Below are 17029 nucleotides of genomic sequence, written 5' to 3' on the forward strand. Positions count from 1 at the left end.
CCAGGATCCTTTGTGCTGGCCACTCTTCTTGCTTCTGCTGCTAATTCCAGGAGCTGTGAAGACGGGCCCCCACCCCAAACCCACTCAGCTGTAAAATATGCAATTGTATGGTGGGAAGAGGCTGTCTGTCCAAGGATGGTGCTGACATCACTGCCTTAAGGTCTCCGCTGTGCAGAAGGAGGAAGCCCAGCGCTGGGTGTTCTAACGTAGAAGGAGGAGGCCCAGCGCTGGGTGTTCTAACGTAGAAGGAGGAGGCCCAGCGCTGGGTGCTCTAATGTAGAAGGAGGAGGCCCAGCGCTGGGTGTTCTAACATAGAAGGAGGAGGCCCAGCGCTGGGTGTTCTAACATAGAAGGAAGGGAAGCCTGGGGGGCCTACTTTGGAGCTATGTCTCGCGAAGCCCTCTCCTAAGCTCCAGTCCCGTGGCAAGGGGGATGGCCTTGGAATGCCATCTCCAGTTGATGGTTGAGGCCTTCACTCTGTTTTCTGGTGCTGCCCAGCCAGTGCCTTCTGATAGGAATGTTACTGGCCACTTGAGAAAAAGGAGAGGGGAGAACCTCTTCTTCTATTCCAACTGCCTCAGGCCCCTCCAAAGGAATTCTCATCTCTTGTAACCATGGATACCACCATGAATTCTCTTTGGATCCCCAGCAGGTTGGTTCTGGAGGCCTCTCACGCTGTGACTTTTTCTTCTCCTGGACCCACCACCCTCTGCTCTCGGTTGACTGCTGCATTTAACCCAGGCCTCCGGCTGCTTTTTTCCACCAAGCGTGTTTGCATCTAGCAAGGTGACCCTGTAGCCTCAGGTTTCCCTCTGGAGCCTGGCACCCTGTTTACAGTTGCACCACGAGGCCCCTCCCTGTGGGGACCACTCAGCTCATAAAGGAACTCGTGGTTGCATGGCAACTGCAGAAGGTGGAGCCTCTTCCTGGTGCTATATAACCTGTTGGGATGCTCAACCAGACTTCTCCGAAGCAGGACTCCTGAACCCCAGCCCGTCACTGGTCTCGCATTGAGGGCACAAGCAGATCCACAGCACCTTCTGCCACCTTGCTTCTCAGCTGAGGCTCCTGAGACCCCTCCGAAAAGAAAGACTGTAGACAGGGTACATTCTCAACCCTGAGATGCCTTCCAAGGATTCCACCCTAGGATCAGGAATCGTGCTGCCCCTTCCTCTCCAGCTCCCACTGCAAACCTCACCAAAGCTAGTCAGCAGGTGACGGGGTCCAGCCCCCAAGCCCCGCCTATGGGGAGACCCACCACCCCAGGAGCAGTTCTTCAGCAGAGCCCCTCTCAGTTCTGGCTGAGGACGACCCACCAGTCTTGTCCGATGTACTTGGTTTTCAGTCCCTGCCTAGGTACTGAACATAAAATACCAGGTCCTTGGAGGCTAATATGGGACCTGCGTGTGAAGATCCTGGGAGCTCCTCTTCTCCGCACCCCCCATCCCACCCTGAGTTTACTGTTTCCTATCTTCTCAGGCTTCATAGAGTTGGTTTTTGTTTCTGTTTTGTTTTTAATTTTTCAAACTCTATGCTTTGTAGCCGCTCTCTGGTGCTTATCCCTATCTCTTGTCGGTCTTGATAGCAACGTCTTGTCCATGTGTCTAACGGCTGGAAGCCAGAGGCTGGCAGAGGAGACCGTGTGTAGACGTCCAACGGGGAGACCTGCAGTGAAGTCCTTATTGGGCCGTGTGCTGGTTTGGGTTTTCAATTACAAACCTTTCTATTAGTCTACCCGTACTCGTTAAGAATGTAGGCAAACGTGACTTTTCTGTTTGTTTCTAATGGTTTTCTTGCTTTACAAGACTCCCAATCTTGTCCCAATCCCAGCTCCCCATCTTTTCACTCCTCACTCCCTGAGACGAGGGTCACACTCTGCTGAAGGTGCACCCCCCCCCTATTTCCTGCCCTGCTTCAGAAGAGTCGGAAAGGGGTAGCCATAGCCCGCTGTTCTCAAAAGCACCTGAGAAGATACCCAGTAGCCAGACAGACAGCCTATCAGTGGCATTTGCCTACAAATAATGGGGGGCAGGGGGGGACCCAGTCTGGCAAACCGGACCAGGGAGCTGGCTACATGAGACCGTAAGGATTCTCTTTGTGAGGGGAAGTCCTACACTAAGTACAGGGTTCAGCATTGAAGTAACCAGGATCACTGGGTGCCACTCCTCCCCCTCCATCTTTTCTCTCTTTAATGAGCCCTAAATCAGCTGTCACCAAGAAACCAAGCTCGGGGATGGGATGGAAAGTGCTTTGCAGAGGATTTATTAATGGCGACGAAGACACTAATGAAAGACCAATACACTCTTAAGGTGATTGTACTAACTGGTTCACAGTCCCATTGAAGATTCCAGAAGTACTACCATGACCTGAAGGGCATTCTTCCCAAAGGCCAAAGCTCAAAGATACTGCCCTCTGTAATCCAATCAGCCTTATATAGCCATCCTGGCCAGCAGGGATTCATGGGGCTTCCCACCTGGCCCTCCCGTCTGCCCAGGCTGACCGTGTGCACCTCTGCTCAGCCACACCCTAGCAAGCAAGCACTGCCAACCACAGGTTGCCAACCACGGGTCCTGGGAATGTTGGCCGTAAACTGAAAGGCGGGATGGTCTTCAATTGAGAAAGCAATCAAAATGTGGAAGCTAGAGGGAGACCAAAACAAGTGAAAATTAAACCTCGGTAGACTAGGTCATTCCCGCTCGGTGTTTGTACCATCGTTCTTAATGATGGCACCATGGAGACTCATGAATGGCAAAGATGGTCATGGAGGCAAGTGACACCCCGCCCCCCATCCCTTCACGCTACCCACCCTTTTCACTCAGTTCTCAAAGGGTAGTCCCAAAACAGCAGCATCGACATCAGAACGTGTTCTGATTCAGGCTTGCTGAATCAGAACCTCTCGGGACAGGACCAAGGAACCTGGATTTTAACCACCTTCCACTGAAGACTGCGGCTCTGTGCGGACAGGACAGCCACTTCGCAGAGTCCCTACCCAGAAGGGCTTTAAGACCAAAAATAAGAAGGTCTTAGGTGACAATTCAAGGAGCCCTGGTGGTGCTGTGGCTTAGGCTTGGAATGCTAACCTCGGCGTCAACAGTTTAAGCCCACTGGGTGCTCTCAGGGAGACAGATGAGTCTGTCTGCTCCCATACAGATTTATAGTCTCAGAAACCCTGTATAGGGTGCTATGGGTCAGCATTGGCTCTGTGGCTGTGGGTTTAGTTTGGGTCACAAATCACTTTATAATTCCCAAGTCACCTTTCTCATGCTTGTGTTGGTTTTTCACCTTATTTCCACAAAGAAATAAAAGATGTGTGTGGGAGGGGGGTGGGCAGAAGTCGGGAGAGCGCATCTTTCCTCTTTGAACACAAGGGGCAGTGAGGAATCTCACGCCTGTGAACTTTCTACCTGGCCCTGGACCCCTTCTCCAGACAGAAGCAGTGGGAGGTCTCTTCCAGATGGCTCTTCAGCTGGATTGTATGTGTCTACGCTGAACCTTTTTCTGATTATGTAACAATGGAACAAAGAAAAATAAAAAATCTAATTTGTATTTCCATGACAACTTGTTCTCCCCGGGGTCATACCAACCCTCCCCCCCCCACCACCACCCCTTATTTGCACTGTAAGAGGCAATGCAGGGCCTGAGAACCTGACCAGACTCTCCTTCCCCCCAGGCAGGCAGAGAAGAGTAGTGGGGTTCGGTAACCCCAGGCAGGCCGCTTCTCCAGGCTCTGCTCAGCAAACGGGAGGTTAGCATGATGCAAGACAGTACTGGGCACTGAAGTCCTTGGGCTCATCCCCTCCCTACATCAGGTCCTGGAGACAGAACCACCCAGTCAAAGGAAGTAAATAGGACACCACCAGGACCAACCCTGGGGGGGCGGGGGGGGGGGGCAGGGAAACCTGACAGTAGCTGCTTATCTTCCCAAATTCAGATTCCCGCTGATGAGGCCCAGAGAAAGAAGGGGCCATTGAGAACTGGGTTTTGTTGCATGTTTGCAAATTTCCCCCGAGGTTTGAGGTTGAGAAAGTAGCACTAGACCACTTGAGCCCTGGAAACCGGCAAGCCGGAGGGCAGCGTGTGTCAAGCAATGAACGCTAACCCGCACTGCCCTCTGGGGTGGCCTGAGTTGAGCTGACGTGATGTCCACAGATGGGGCCAGGCAGATCCTTTGGTCCTTTCCTCCTGTGGGCACTTCCTGCTTCCCGGCCATTCCTCAGACGGAAGATGGGTCCTAGGAAAAGAGGGCTCATCGCAGCCAGTCTCTGCGCTCCGGCTGTGCAGGGGCCTCACACTCCCTCGTGTTGGTGTTCGTTCTGTTTCGTTTGGGGACCAATCTCCCCTTTTTAAAAAACTAAAGTCCAGCCCCTACTAGATATCTTTCCTCCAGCCCCTCCCCATCCATTTCCGTGATGGGGTCTGTTTCCCTTGAACACGTGGTGTTGCTCAGGTGGAGGGTGGGCAGGTATTTTTGCAACACCTGTTTGTTGTGTGGTTTCTTTGTGTTGTTTTTTTTAATTATTGGGTGCAGAACCCCAAACCAGGAACTATGTGTGTTTATGTTTTCTCCCATTTGACCTTTCCCTCTTTGAACCCTTTTATAGCGAATGTAGAGAGAGCCGAACTGAGTCTGGACGCAAAACTATGTACTATTAGTTGCAGTAACAATCAAGAAGAGATCTCGGCTGTCCCTCAGCAAATCGTTTCTTTAAAAGTGGTTGAAAATGAAATCCACACCAGGGCCAATGGAAGAGGCCTTCCGCCGTCACCATCAGAGGGCCTCTGTCCACCAGGCATGTCTCCTCCTGCAAGATTCATCTGTTCGATGCCATTTGCGTTTCAATAAAGATATCTCCTGTATCGTCCACTCCATCTCTCTCGCTCCCTCTCTGCCTGGTTTCTGTTTCCATTTACCTCATGGTCCATTCCTTGATGTGGAAGGTGAGACTGTGGGTTACCTCTCTGCCAGGAACCGGTTATGGGAAGGGAGGAAAGAGTTGTCTCTCCTGGTATGTTTTGGTCACAAATCCATCACCAGAACCCAAAAAGTTGAGTCCCCAAGCCAGGGCTCTCAAGTCTTCCATCCACTACCACAATGGCTGAAGAGATACCACTCCACAGACTTTCCTCAATTGCCATCTTGGGGTCAACATGAATGAACCTAGTAGCCAAAAGGCCTTTCTAGTGGAGGTCAGCTTCTCTATGCCTCTCAAAGAAGGGGACAAAGCAGTCCAGATTACCACCCCCACCCCCCACCGGCAAAATGACAGGGTCCAAAAGCAACCTTTTTCCTATGAGGCAGGGATAAAATACCCACCTGTGCCCTTTCAACATTCGAGGTTAAAAAACAAAAAACGCTTACAGCTTTCCTCAAAAAGAATCGACTCGGGACTCTGAAGGTGAGGATGGTTAACAGTTTTGCATCGACACACAATGCTAACTGGTTTCTTTTGTCACTTGCAAACGAGTCACAGTTCCTAGAAACCATTTTTAAGGCTTTCACTCTGAAGAGCTGACTAAGAAACGCCTGTTCTCTGCTCTAGAACCTTCCACTCCAACAATTAATGCCATGCCATTCCTCCTACCAGGACGTGCTTGCCTTTCCGCCATGCTGCAGTTTTAGTCCTTGGAAACCCCCGCACCTTCACCGTTACTTAGCAATGTTGCCTCACCTTGAGCCCTTTGCTACAATCAGCTGCAGATCATCACCCCGTTTTTATTTCCCCCATCCCTTAAACGTAATTTCTCAGCTAATATGATTCATGCTCCAATTGTCATCTGTGCAAATGCTCTAGAGGCAACAGCTGTGCACGGGCGATTGCTCTCCACCAGCCACTTTCCAGTTTTGCTACCAGGCTCCTCGACCAAAGCCACCCTTGGTTTTCTAGGGTGGCCACCTTCCATTGCCCTGTTGGCTTCGTTTCTTTTCTCCCTACATTTGGGTTCCTAAGAGATGAAGAATCAACCCGTCTCCTCAAAGCCTCTCCGTCTATTCCAACGCCACCTCCTCTATCCGTGGATCTAAAGTCAGGTAGCAGTTTATTCCAAATGAGGTTGCTAACTTAACGTGCAACCTTAGAAAAGCTCTGAGACAAAGTTTGCACATGCAGCGAGGCTTACGGAGAGCGGTGCCGTTTCCGCTCCGACGGTAGGCGGCGCTGTCCGGGGAGGCCTACGCCCATTCCCCGCCTCTTTCCCGCGCCCGCCTGACTCTACTGCGCAGGCGCGGCTTCTGCGATTGGCCGCGCGCGGGCGCCGTCATTCGGTGGCGGGTCCCGACCACGGGGCTGGTGGGCTGAAGGGAGGGAAGATGGCGGCGGCTGGGGCGGCTTCGGGGTTGCCGGGTCCCGTGGCACAAGGGTTGAAGGAGGCGTTGGTGGATACCCTCACCGGCATCCTGTCCCCGGTGCAGGAGGTGCGGGCGGCTGCCGAGGAGCAGATTAAGGTGCTGGAGGTGACGGAGGGTGAGTGAGGCGGGAACAGAACGAGGATGGCTCGGACCTGGGCCGGCCGCACCTTCCGCTGGCCGTCGCCTCGAGCCGCTTGGGGCGATGGGGAGTCTGGGCCCGTGGGCACCTGGGCACCGGGGCCGGCGGGCGGGAGTGGGGCAGCAAGTAGGGCGGGGATGTCGGTGGTGGCCCTGAAAGTCCCGGGGAGAAAAGGCGCGCCCGGAGGAGAGGGTCGGGAGGTGGCGGCGGGCCGGCCGGTGCCGGGCATCTGGAGAGGACCGAGATGGAGCTGGACTCGGTGGTGCTCGAGGAAGTTGCGCGGCGGCCTGGGAATTATTTTGTGAGTGTATGGCCGGGGCCTGTTGCTGTTGGCGTCACCGGTCCGGTTGTACGAGGCTGGGAGTAGCGGGAGCTAGCAGTAGAAGCGGAGAGAGGGACGAGCCTCGATCCAGTGGCTTGTCGCCCAGTAGAGCTGCTGAACCAAGTTTCTGCCTCACGGGCGTGTGTCCGCCCCAGGTTTCCCGAGAAATCCAAAGTCTAGGCATATGCCGCTACTTCACCTTCCCGACCATGTTTTCCAGTTCGTTGGTTTGGTTTGGTTTTGTGTTTGGGAAATAATTTGCACTTATTAAAGATCCCTCGTGTGCCTGTTCATCTGGAGGAACTTGATCATCCTTTGTCTTTACTTCTCTGCCCCTCGTCCCCCTATCTGATGCCTGAAAGTGACGGCGGAGAAAGAAAAGAGAAATTTGATTGCACCTTTTCTAGCAGTTTCCTGCGGCCTTTGATCATCCTTTTGTCTTTGCTTCTCGGCCCCCATCTTTCTCTTCTATGCTTTAAAGCGATGGAGAAGAAAATAGAGGATTGGTTTCCTATTTTTCATTAATTTTCTACCGAGCGAGCCTTTTCACCAGGCCCAGGGTAGGCATGGTAGAAGATTTGATGCTCAAACTGAAGAAGAGAGATCTTGGCGTTACCTAAAGAACACATCGCATCTGTTCGGATTGCACTGGAACTCCAGCTGAGCATAATGTTGCTGCCATCTCCTGAAGACTTCTGCCCGAGGTGCCCAGCTGCCCGTGGGCACCGCCGTTGAGTTGATTCTGTTTCATAGCTACTCAGTTCAGGGTTTCCGAAACTCTAAATCTTTGTGGGAACCGACAACTTCATCCTTCTTCCTAGGAGCATCTGAAGCCTTTGAATTGCCCACCTTCCCTTTAGGCATCGAAACTTAACCGACGGTGCCACTGGTACTCCTATGGGCAGACCATGCCCAAAACCGCAAACTCAGTGCCGGCAAGTCGGTGCTGACTTTTAGCGACCCCTGTAGGACAGGGTAGAGCGGCTCCTTTGGGTCTCCGAGACTGTTAACTCTTTGCGGGAGTAGGAAGCCCAGCCTTTCTCCTGTGGAGCGGCTGGTGGTTTCAAATGGCTGACCTTTCGGATCACAATCTCGTTGCCACCTGGGGCTCCTACACCGGCAGACCGGTAAGGCCCAAAACGTTATGTTGGCTTGCCCACTGGATTTGTGTGTGTGTGTGTGGGGGGTGTCTGTTTATTTAAGAATTTATGATAATTCTTTAATTTTATATTCCCTCACAAGGTAAGAAAGATAATTGAAATACATTGAGATTTGAGTTCTAATAGTTTAAGCCCCATTTTGAATTGTAAGAGTCTTTGTTTTATAGAATGTCAAACTGTACTGGAGGGGGGTCTATGGGTAGGGAAAATGTCTTGAGAGCCAGGCATAGATAGATCTGAAGGAGTTTTTATAGTCTCCTAGGTGAAATGCCTTTGTTCACATTAATCTCTTTGTCTCCTCTAGATATGAAGGAGGAAAAGTGACAAAGCAAAGGAGCCTCCTCACATTCAAGTTACTAATTGAATAAAGCTTGATATAAATTTGTCCCAACTGAGTCTTCCTTGAAGGATCCCTAATGTTCCTGATGCCAGAAATGTTGGGGGGAGAGGGGGGCGGGGCATGTTTCGCCAAGTTCATGGGAGATTTCCATTACCTTCCAGTTCCATTTTTCCACAAATTTTCTGATGTGGCACCTTCCTGTGACAGGTGGACCATGGCTCATGTTTATGCCATCCAGCATCTCCGCTCTGGCTCTCATTCCTTTAACTTAATCAAATGCTGTATTCTTAGCTGGGCAAAATCAAGTGTAAACTTGTGGGTCTTCTTTTAAGTACTAGTCATGCGTTCTCATCGTCTTCTTGGGTCTTGAAACCACAAATTAAACTTCGGAAGTGCAGAGTTGTGATTTGATGTAGGTTACTAATGAGAATAGATACACATGCACACAAGCCAACAGACTTCCTAGTGTTGCATTTGCTATGAGAGATATGGCAAGGCTCTGCTACAGTGATGAATAACTGGTTATCTAGCAATTCGGCATATAACTCAAGAGTTTGGATGTGGTACACAGAGTTAGAGCAAGTCTCTGGACCCATCATAAGCTATTCTTAATTTTAAGATGGTCTGGCTTTTTATGCTCGCCCTTCAAGCACATGTCATGCAATTCCGTATTCCACTCATATCAAGAAGATCAATTCTAGGGCATTTTCTTCCTTGTACTCATTTATTTGTGGAATTTTTTTTAATTGGCAAGAATATACACAACAAAACATTCTCCAATTCAACAACTTCTACATAAATAATTCGGTGCTATTATACTTTTAATATGTATTTTTTTAAGACCTTGAAGCTCACTCCTTTCTCTACTTTTAGGTGGAGGATGATGACCTATTCCTCAGATTTAATATCTTCTCTCCTTTCTACCATTTTATGGTCTTTAATCAGTTACCTTTTGCCACTGGGTCGAGAGCATCTCCCGTGTGAATCAGATGTCTCAACCCGGTGTAATTCTTTTCAACTAGCTGTTTCTCTCCTTTGCATGAAAATATAGCACTGGCTCCCAGCCAGGATTTGGCCAAGTATCTGGCTTGATGAAACCAATAGACCATCGATCCTGCTCTTGGCAGAAGACTCTGAAGGGCCCTGTGAGGGCTCACAAGTGGATGGACAAATCCTAGACTGCTCTGTTGGGAGGTGCTTTGCAGAGTGATTTTAGTTTTACCCTAGTAGAAGGAAAGGATCTTGCCTTCTGGGCCTAGGAAATGCACTTTCTTAAAATTTGTTAGTGAGAAAGCTGAGATTGATACCTAGTGGTATTTGTATTTTTGTAATCTTTTGGTCTCGTCGGGCCCAGGATCAGGTGGAAACCAGATCTGGTTGTTTTGGTCTGTTTCTGTCCCTCCAGTAACCAAGCACACTGTCTGTGTGAGCCATTGGTGATCACCACACAAAGGAGACTTCCCACAAGGGCTCTAAGAGTAACCAGTCACTTCCTATGACTTGGCGGTGATGACCCCTAATCTTGAAGACTAAGTGGAAGAATCTTTAATTTGTAGGGGAAAGGGTACAGATCAATTATTTGTTTATTTCTGTGGATTTTAATCCAAACACACTGTCATCAAGTCAGTTCCAACTTGTTGTGACCCCAGATAGAGTTTCCAAGACTGTAAATCTTTACTGGAGCAGACCTCATTTTCCTCCTGCAAAGCAGCTGTTGAATTTGAACCACCAACCTTGCAGTTAGCAACCTAACACCTAATTCAGAGTGTCACCTGGATTCCTTCAATTGTCAGCTCCTTGCTAAATGCATAAACAAAAAAGGTTAGTATGTTTTAACTAGACTTGAGAAGCAAATATCTTAGAAAGTGAAAGTTGCTGTAGTCATCTAGCTCTGCAAACTGGCATCTTCAGAGAAACAGCTCCCCTGTAGTTAGTTTTCTTTTCTAGAATGGCCTGTCGCTTAAGCCAAGGAAGTGAATGTATGAGAGATCTACCCGATGCGAGTCATGAGCTGTGAATCTGAAAAGCATTAAGAGAGGTGCTTCCTTGAGACATTTTCTAGAGGTGCTGTGTTTACCCTTTGCCCTGAGATGTTAAAATCAGAGATTTCAACAATCCTTTTAAGTAGCTAAAGTCTGTGTTGGAGTCTGAGCTAACTAACCAGCGTTCATTAGAGAAAGGAAAGGTGCTGGTCACCTCCCTCGGGCAGCACTCCCATACTGAATTGGGAGGCACATTAAAACATCTGGAAGTTCCCGTGCTCTGCCGGTTTCCAGCAGATCAGTACCCTTTCCGTTTTCTTAGGGAGGCTGAGGTTGAGTGTTACTCGCAGGGTTTGCAGGAATTTGGATAGACCTTAATAGAGTAGAACCCAGTATGTCTCAGTCTGTTACAGTTTTCTGCTAATGATTCTGACTCATTTGATAAGTGTTATATCAAACATTTTATAAACTAGTGATTTAAAACTCTGGAGAGGTTGTGAACCCCCAAAGATCTCTTAGATCAGTGTCTTACATTCATTGGTAAGATCATGACTGATGACAATGTCCATTTATTTCGAGTCTTTATGTCTTAGAAGAATGAACTCTTCTTTCCCTCTTTTTTCTACTGTCTCTGCTTCTAAGAGCATCGTCTCTGAGTGGTGGGTTGATCTTGAATTCTTCAGGTCAACCTAGCACAGGCTTAGAGCTAAATGTAGACCCCAGTTCATTGTCTTCTTTTGCTTATTGTTGATTGTTAGAAACAAAGGCATCTTCCCCTCATCATTTGGCCTTGACTTAGTCTTTTTTGTCATGCTCTCAACCTTTTTTTTTTTTTCTTTCTCGCCACCATTCTGCTGAACTGGGGTCAGGGAAAATCCTCCCTCACTTGTTCGGCTTTCAGATGCTGCCCAGATATCTGTGTTGATTTCCCATCCTAGGTGCCCAGAGCAACGATCCTGTTGGCTGGAGATGTGGTTTCTGCTTCTCATGGGCACTTTTCTGGCTCTCTTGCAGTGTAGCATAAGCACTGTCCACCTGCGAAAGGAGCCCCTCAAGGATCCAGACGCACTCCTGGGCATGTGGCGGGCACTGAGCCGAGCGGAAGGCGGCCACGCTCGGAAAAAGGCCAGTGGTGGAGTTTTCATTTTTCTTTCAGCTGTGGTTTTGTGATGCTTTCCAACCCCATAAGCAAAGGGGAACCTCTCCAGACCTCTATGTGGAGCTACCTCCTTTCCCAAACAGACCTTGTTGACGTTTCTTCCTGCCGGAGCCTCCTAAGTCCTGACTGTTAAAGCACTGCCCAGTCTCCTGTCTCTAGTAAGTCTTGAGGACCAGTAGAGTGTATTTCTTAGCTTGTCCTTTGTCCTCCTTGCTCGCCTTTGAAATTTCCCTTCTAAGCAAGTTTTAGAAAGGTAATACTATGGTTCCCAAGTGGAACAGAATGGGAGCAATGATAGCAACAGGGGAAAAGACGAAAGAACGAGGCAAGGGTTTCTTAGGAAGTCAGGATGCCATTGACAGTCTTTTGGATTGAACTAAAAGGTATCATCAAGAGCCTAGAGTCAGTGGGAAACCCAGAATAACAGAATGGTCCGTCCTCATTTTACCTTGGGAAAAGGAAGTGTGAGATTACATTTCCTCGGGAACATAGTTTAGGAAGCTAACTCCATATACACAGGCATAATCCCATTGGCTTAATGTTATAGATTAAATCTATTTAATCTGTGTTGGTCTTTGCCAAGCAAGACAAAATAAAAGTTACATGTTGGCATCTCTGTATTTTCCTTATTTAAGCATCCCAAATAAGTTATCTCGCTGTTCTTTTTAATGCTTTTAGAGAATTATGTTAAAGACAACACATACACACACACACACACTAGCGTATATACCAGTGCTTTTTCCTATAGCTTTGCGAGTTGTACTTTTAAAAATATATATATATATTTATTTATTTATATATATTATGTTAAGTGTATGGCTACTTGGTAGGAGGCAGTGATACATAGGAACAACTATTGATTTAATTTAAACATAAAAAACTTTAGGGGTCTACCAGCACTACCCCTTTTTCTTTTCCTACTAAACATTAGTCTTATGGCATAGAATTTCACCATGTCATACAAGCACTGTTGATCCTAAGAATCAATTCTTCATATAGCTTTCTGTAAAGCAAAGTTTTATGGATAGAAAACTCTTCTGTGATGACTATTTCTGTGCATTTGTAATAGATATGGAGTTTAATAAAATAATTGGTATTTTCCCTTCTATATGCCCATATGACATGATAGAAATTGTTTCTGAGACTCTGGAAGCCTGTAGAAAAGGAAATCTAGTCTCTCCATCCGTTCTGTAACTTATTTTTAGTTGAGGAGGGTGATCTTTGCAGATTCTCTTCCCCACTAAGGCTTTTGAAAAGAAGTTGGTGTGGCCCTGACTTGTCAGCTTCCTCCTACCTGTTTGGAGAAAATAAACTCAGACAAAATCCATCTTTTGATGCTTGCTGGAGGTGCTGATAACACTGAACTCCACCTGGACCTTCATCTTCTGGTAATCTTTCTTCTCATCCTGTATGACCGTTCAGCATTGTGTCATGCAAGGTGATCAGAAGTTAGAGTGTGATCTTTGATAGGCTACTAAATAAGATTAATCTACTGGTGTCCAAACTCCTAGCCAGTGTCATACTAGAATGCTACCTTCTCTTAGAACAGATACAGACAAAATGTGTTCACTTTAACCTTTTCTCTGAAAAGAATAGACTTTAATTCCTCCAGCTGCTGAGCAAGGACCCACTAACTGACGGGAGCAGGGTATAAGATTTGCTTGGCCTTCATCCACTCAGGACTCTCCTGACAGGTGCCGGTGAGGAGTAATAGAAAATGCATGATTGTTTTTTCCTTCTGTGAGTCTAGTACCTGGCCTATAAGAATGTCAAGATTTTCGGTGGAAAGATAACTGTTCAGTTTTGTTTCAGTTTTAGAATGAAAGTTCTTTTGAATTCTTGTCAGAAAGTTTCGTTTTATTTCTCAGTATCTTTTTTCACCCTGTATGATCAAACGTTTTATTCATCTTTATCTCTTTTTGAAGTGATGATCCAACAAGTATATCCTTGCCCAGAACAGTAGCTCCACAGAGTGACTTTCCAGGAAGTGCCGTCAGGTGCTGCAGACCCCTCTGAAGGAGTCACACAAAGCGTCCAGAGTTGTTGGGCTGTGTCCAGGAAGGACAAGCCTGAGGCACAGGGACATTATAATCAGATGTGAGGCCAAGAGGTTCACATCCATTATCACGCCGAATATCTGAAGCCAAAGAGTTTGTGGGTGCCCTTGCAAGTGCTTTTTCTCGTCTTTTCTTCTTTAAGTGGATCTCACACACCATGTTAGAGTACTTTTTGTCCCTTGAACTTAACATTTGTACCCCGGAGGTCTTTCTGAATTAGTGGTCAGGCTTGTTTTAGAGTCAGCAAGCCGACTCCCATGACCTTGGGTTGTAGGTGCCTGTTTCCTCAGTTCTTAAAATGAGTCTTACCGACTTCCCAGTGTAGAAATGCAAAATGGCCGAACTGACCAAACAAGTCCTAGGAATTCGAATGAGTTTCAGAATCTTTAGAGATAATGGTGTATATTTCACATATTTGCTTGTGATTTAATAATTTAGTAAATGCTTTTTTAAAGGATGTAGCTTTTTCAGTGGTCTGCTGACAGTTCCTCACTAGGGAGGAACCCTAGTGGCTCAGTCGATAAAAGGCAGCCTGGTGGGTAACTGGGAGGTCAGTCAGTGGTTTGAGCCCACCAGCCTTTCCATGGGAGAAAGATACTACTGCCTGTTTCCATAGAGCACAGCCTTGGAAATCAGTGGCACAGTTCTCCTTTGCCCGGTAGGGTAGCTGTGAATCAGAGTGGACTTGATAGCAGTGACTTGTTTGTTTAGTTTCCTTAATGAAATAGTAGGTACCTCAAGAATCTATCAAAAACTGCAGCTAAGCCAACAATGAGAGTAGCGATACCCGGAGGATTAGGGGAGGGTGGGGGGAGGAAGGGGTAATTGATAACAAGGATCAACCTAGAACCCCCTCTTGGGGACGAATAACAGAAAAGTGAGTGAGGGTCTACGGAGGATGATGTAAGATATGAAAATAATAATCTATAACTTATCAAGGGCTCGTGAGGGTGGGCGGTGGGGGAAGAATTGGGAAGCTGATTATCACAGGCTCAAGTGGGAAGAAAATGCTTTGAAAATGATGGCAGCAAATGTGGTTGACACACTGGATGAATATGGATTATGATAAGAAATATAAGAGCCCCCAATAAAAGTATTTTTTAAAAAACTGCAGCTAAGATTAGGGGTGTGATAAGAATGGGTTAAGAATATAAGAACTCAATAAAGTAGCAGGATATGAAATTTAAATATCAACAGGACATGAGAAAGAACCTACCCAATGCTCATCAAAAAACTCTCAAAAGAGTAAAAAGACAAACTGCAGACTGCAAAGGGGGGGTTGGGGGGGTTGGGGATCAACATAGATTAAGGGAATGATCTCTAAAACAGAAAACTTAAACAACAACAAAAAGAGACAAGTAACCCAATTAAAACTTAATGAGATACCATCTATCTTGCCCTTGTGAAAACAACGTTGATTTTTTTAAAAGCCACAACAAATATGGGGAGATTGGAACCTTTATCCTGCTGGTGGAATTGTAAAATGATATAACCAGTTTGGAAAATAGTATGACATGTTCTCACTTCTGGGTACATACCTAGCAATCCCACTTACAGGTATATGCCCTAAAGATGTAATACCAAAGCACAGAAAGACATATGCACAGTATTCACAATAGCAGAAAGATGGAAACAACCTAAATACTTGTCAACAGATGAATGTAACAAAGCACATGGGTGGCACAGTTACAGGTGCTTTTTAGACATAACCAAATCCCTCATGGGATTGGTTTACTGGGTTTAAAGTTAGTCTTGTGGGACAACGGAATAATTTTGGCATAATAAAGTTGATGAAAGTAATTGTCTACATTCTTAAAAGCGTTCAAGGACACATGTAAGACACAACTGTTGATCTGTACTTGTCAGAAGCAAAAGAGGAAGAAGGGAACCGAGGATGGAGAAACGGCACAATGGGACTAGTAACCTGCAGGAGCCGTCACTGCCCTGATACCAGACAACGATGTGATGCCCAGCCACCTCTTCTGACTATTCTAATCAAGGACTGAAGAGATGGGCCCTGGAGGAATAGGAGAAACTAGAACAAAACTCAACTTCGTATAAAGTCCAGGCATACTAGACTAGTTGAAACTAGAGGAGCCCCAAAATTATCATCCTGAGATAGTCTTGAATCCATGTGTTCCCAGACGTATTTGGCCTACTGCCCCCTTTCCAGAAATAGATTTTAAAGTTTATATGGAAAAGTAAGCATGAGAGAATATGCCAGAAACAGTAAGAAAGAGAAACCAGCGAAGACATTCTATCAGACATTAAACTATCATGTAAACCCTCTATAATTCAACAGTGTGGATGGTACAGGATCAGGCTGTGTTTTTTTTTGTTTGTTTTTGTTTTTTTTAATTTTTTTTTATTAATTTTTTTTTTTTTATAGGCTGTGTTTTGTTTGATTGTACAGAGGATTGATAGGAGTTAGAGCCCACGCAGTGGCAGCTAGCACCACCACCTATAGAAACTGACCGCTCCCTCAGGACCAACAATGACAGCAGCCATACCAGGAGGGGGAGGGGAAGACAGGGGGAACCGATCACAATGATCGACATACAACCCCCTCCCAGGGGAATGGACAACAGAAACGTGGATGAAGAAAGACACTGGTCAGTGTAAGACATGGGGGGAAAAATGTATAAATTATCAAGGGTTCATGAGGGATGGAGGGGGGAAAACTATGAGTCGATACCAAGGGCTTAAGTAGAAAGAAAATGTTTTGAAAATGGTAATGGCAACATATGTACAAATGTGTTTGACACACTGGATGGAGGGATGGATTGTGATAAGAGCCCCAATAAAATGATTCTTAAAGGAAATTGACATCTGACAAAGATGTAATCCTAAATGGGAAAATAAGAGATTATGAGGCAAGAAGTTCATTTTGTGAGAAAGTAAAAGTAGATTGAACTTTAAATGGATTTGGAGTCTAAAGGTTTTGTTTTGTTTTGTGTTTTCAGTCTAAAGGTTTAAAAGAAAAATGAAACCAAGCAAGAAACATGAGAGGATTTCAATACATTTCTCTGTACTTAGTGTATTTCTAACTATGACTCGAAGTACAGAAACAAGAAAAGATTGATAAACTTCCTGACATAATTTTTGTGTGGCAAAAAATAACCACAGAAAAAGTAAAAAGATGGTCGATCAATTGTAAGAAAAATTTCACAGTATATCACAGACAAAAGGGTAATATCCTTAACTATGTAAGACACTCTTCAAAGTGGAGGACCCAATGGCCGAAGTCCCATTAGAAAAGTAGGAGAAAGGCATTCTCCCTTCAACTCTCCTTAAAGGCCTATAACAGCCCTCAAAAATGCACAGTTTTAACTCCGTGATTAGAGAACTACATCTTTTTTTTTAAATCATTTTATTAGGGGCTCATACAACTCTTACCACAATCCATACATACATCAATTGTGTAAGGCACATTTGTACATTCATTGCCCTCATCATTTTCAAAACATTAGCTCTCCACTTAAGCCCCTGGCATCGGGTCCTCATTTTTTCCCCCCGCCCCCCCC

The 17029-nt window shown here is 46.3% G+C and overlaps 1 protein-coding gene and 1 long non-coding RNA gene across 2 annotated transcripts in view; both read left to right on the forward strand.

Moving 5' to 3' along the window:
* The first annotated feature begins 6307 nt into the window (after nt 1–6307).
* The window catches only part of IPO9 (importin 9), a 48700-nt gene continuing 37978 nt past the window's right edge, over nt 6308–17029 (forward strand). Inside the window, exon 1 of the mRNA XM_004700085.2 lies at nt 6308–6461. Within this exon, the coding sequence (XP_004700142.1) occupies nt 6308–6461 (154 nt within the window). The remainder of the gene's footprint in view (nt 6462–17029) is intronic.
* Nucleotides 7632–8353, forward strand: LOC123522560. The gene is made up of 2 exons (XR_006680811.1): nt 7632–7934; nt 8272–8353. It is a non-coding gene; the product is annotated as an uncharacterized LOC123522560 (long non-coding RNA).

The sequence above is a fragment of the Echinops telfairi genome, unplaced genomic scaffold (genome assembly GCF_000313985.2).
Source record: "Echinops telfairi isolate 266 unplaced genomic scaffold, ASM31398v2 ScPeMD7_7424;HRSCAF=8462, whole genome shotgun sequence".
NCBI lineage: Eukaryota > Metazoa > Chordata > Mammalia > Afrosoricida > Tenrecidae > Echinops > Echinops telfairi.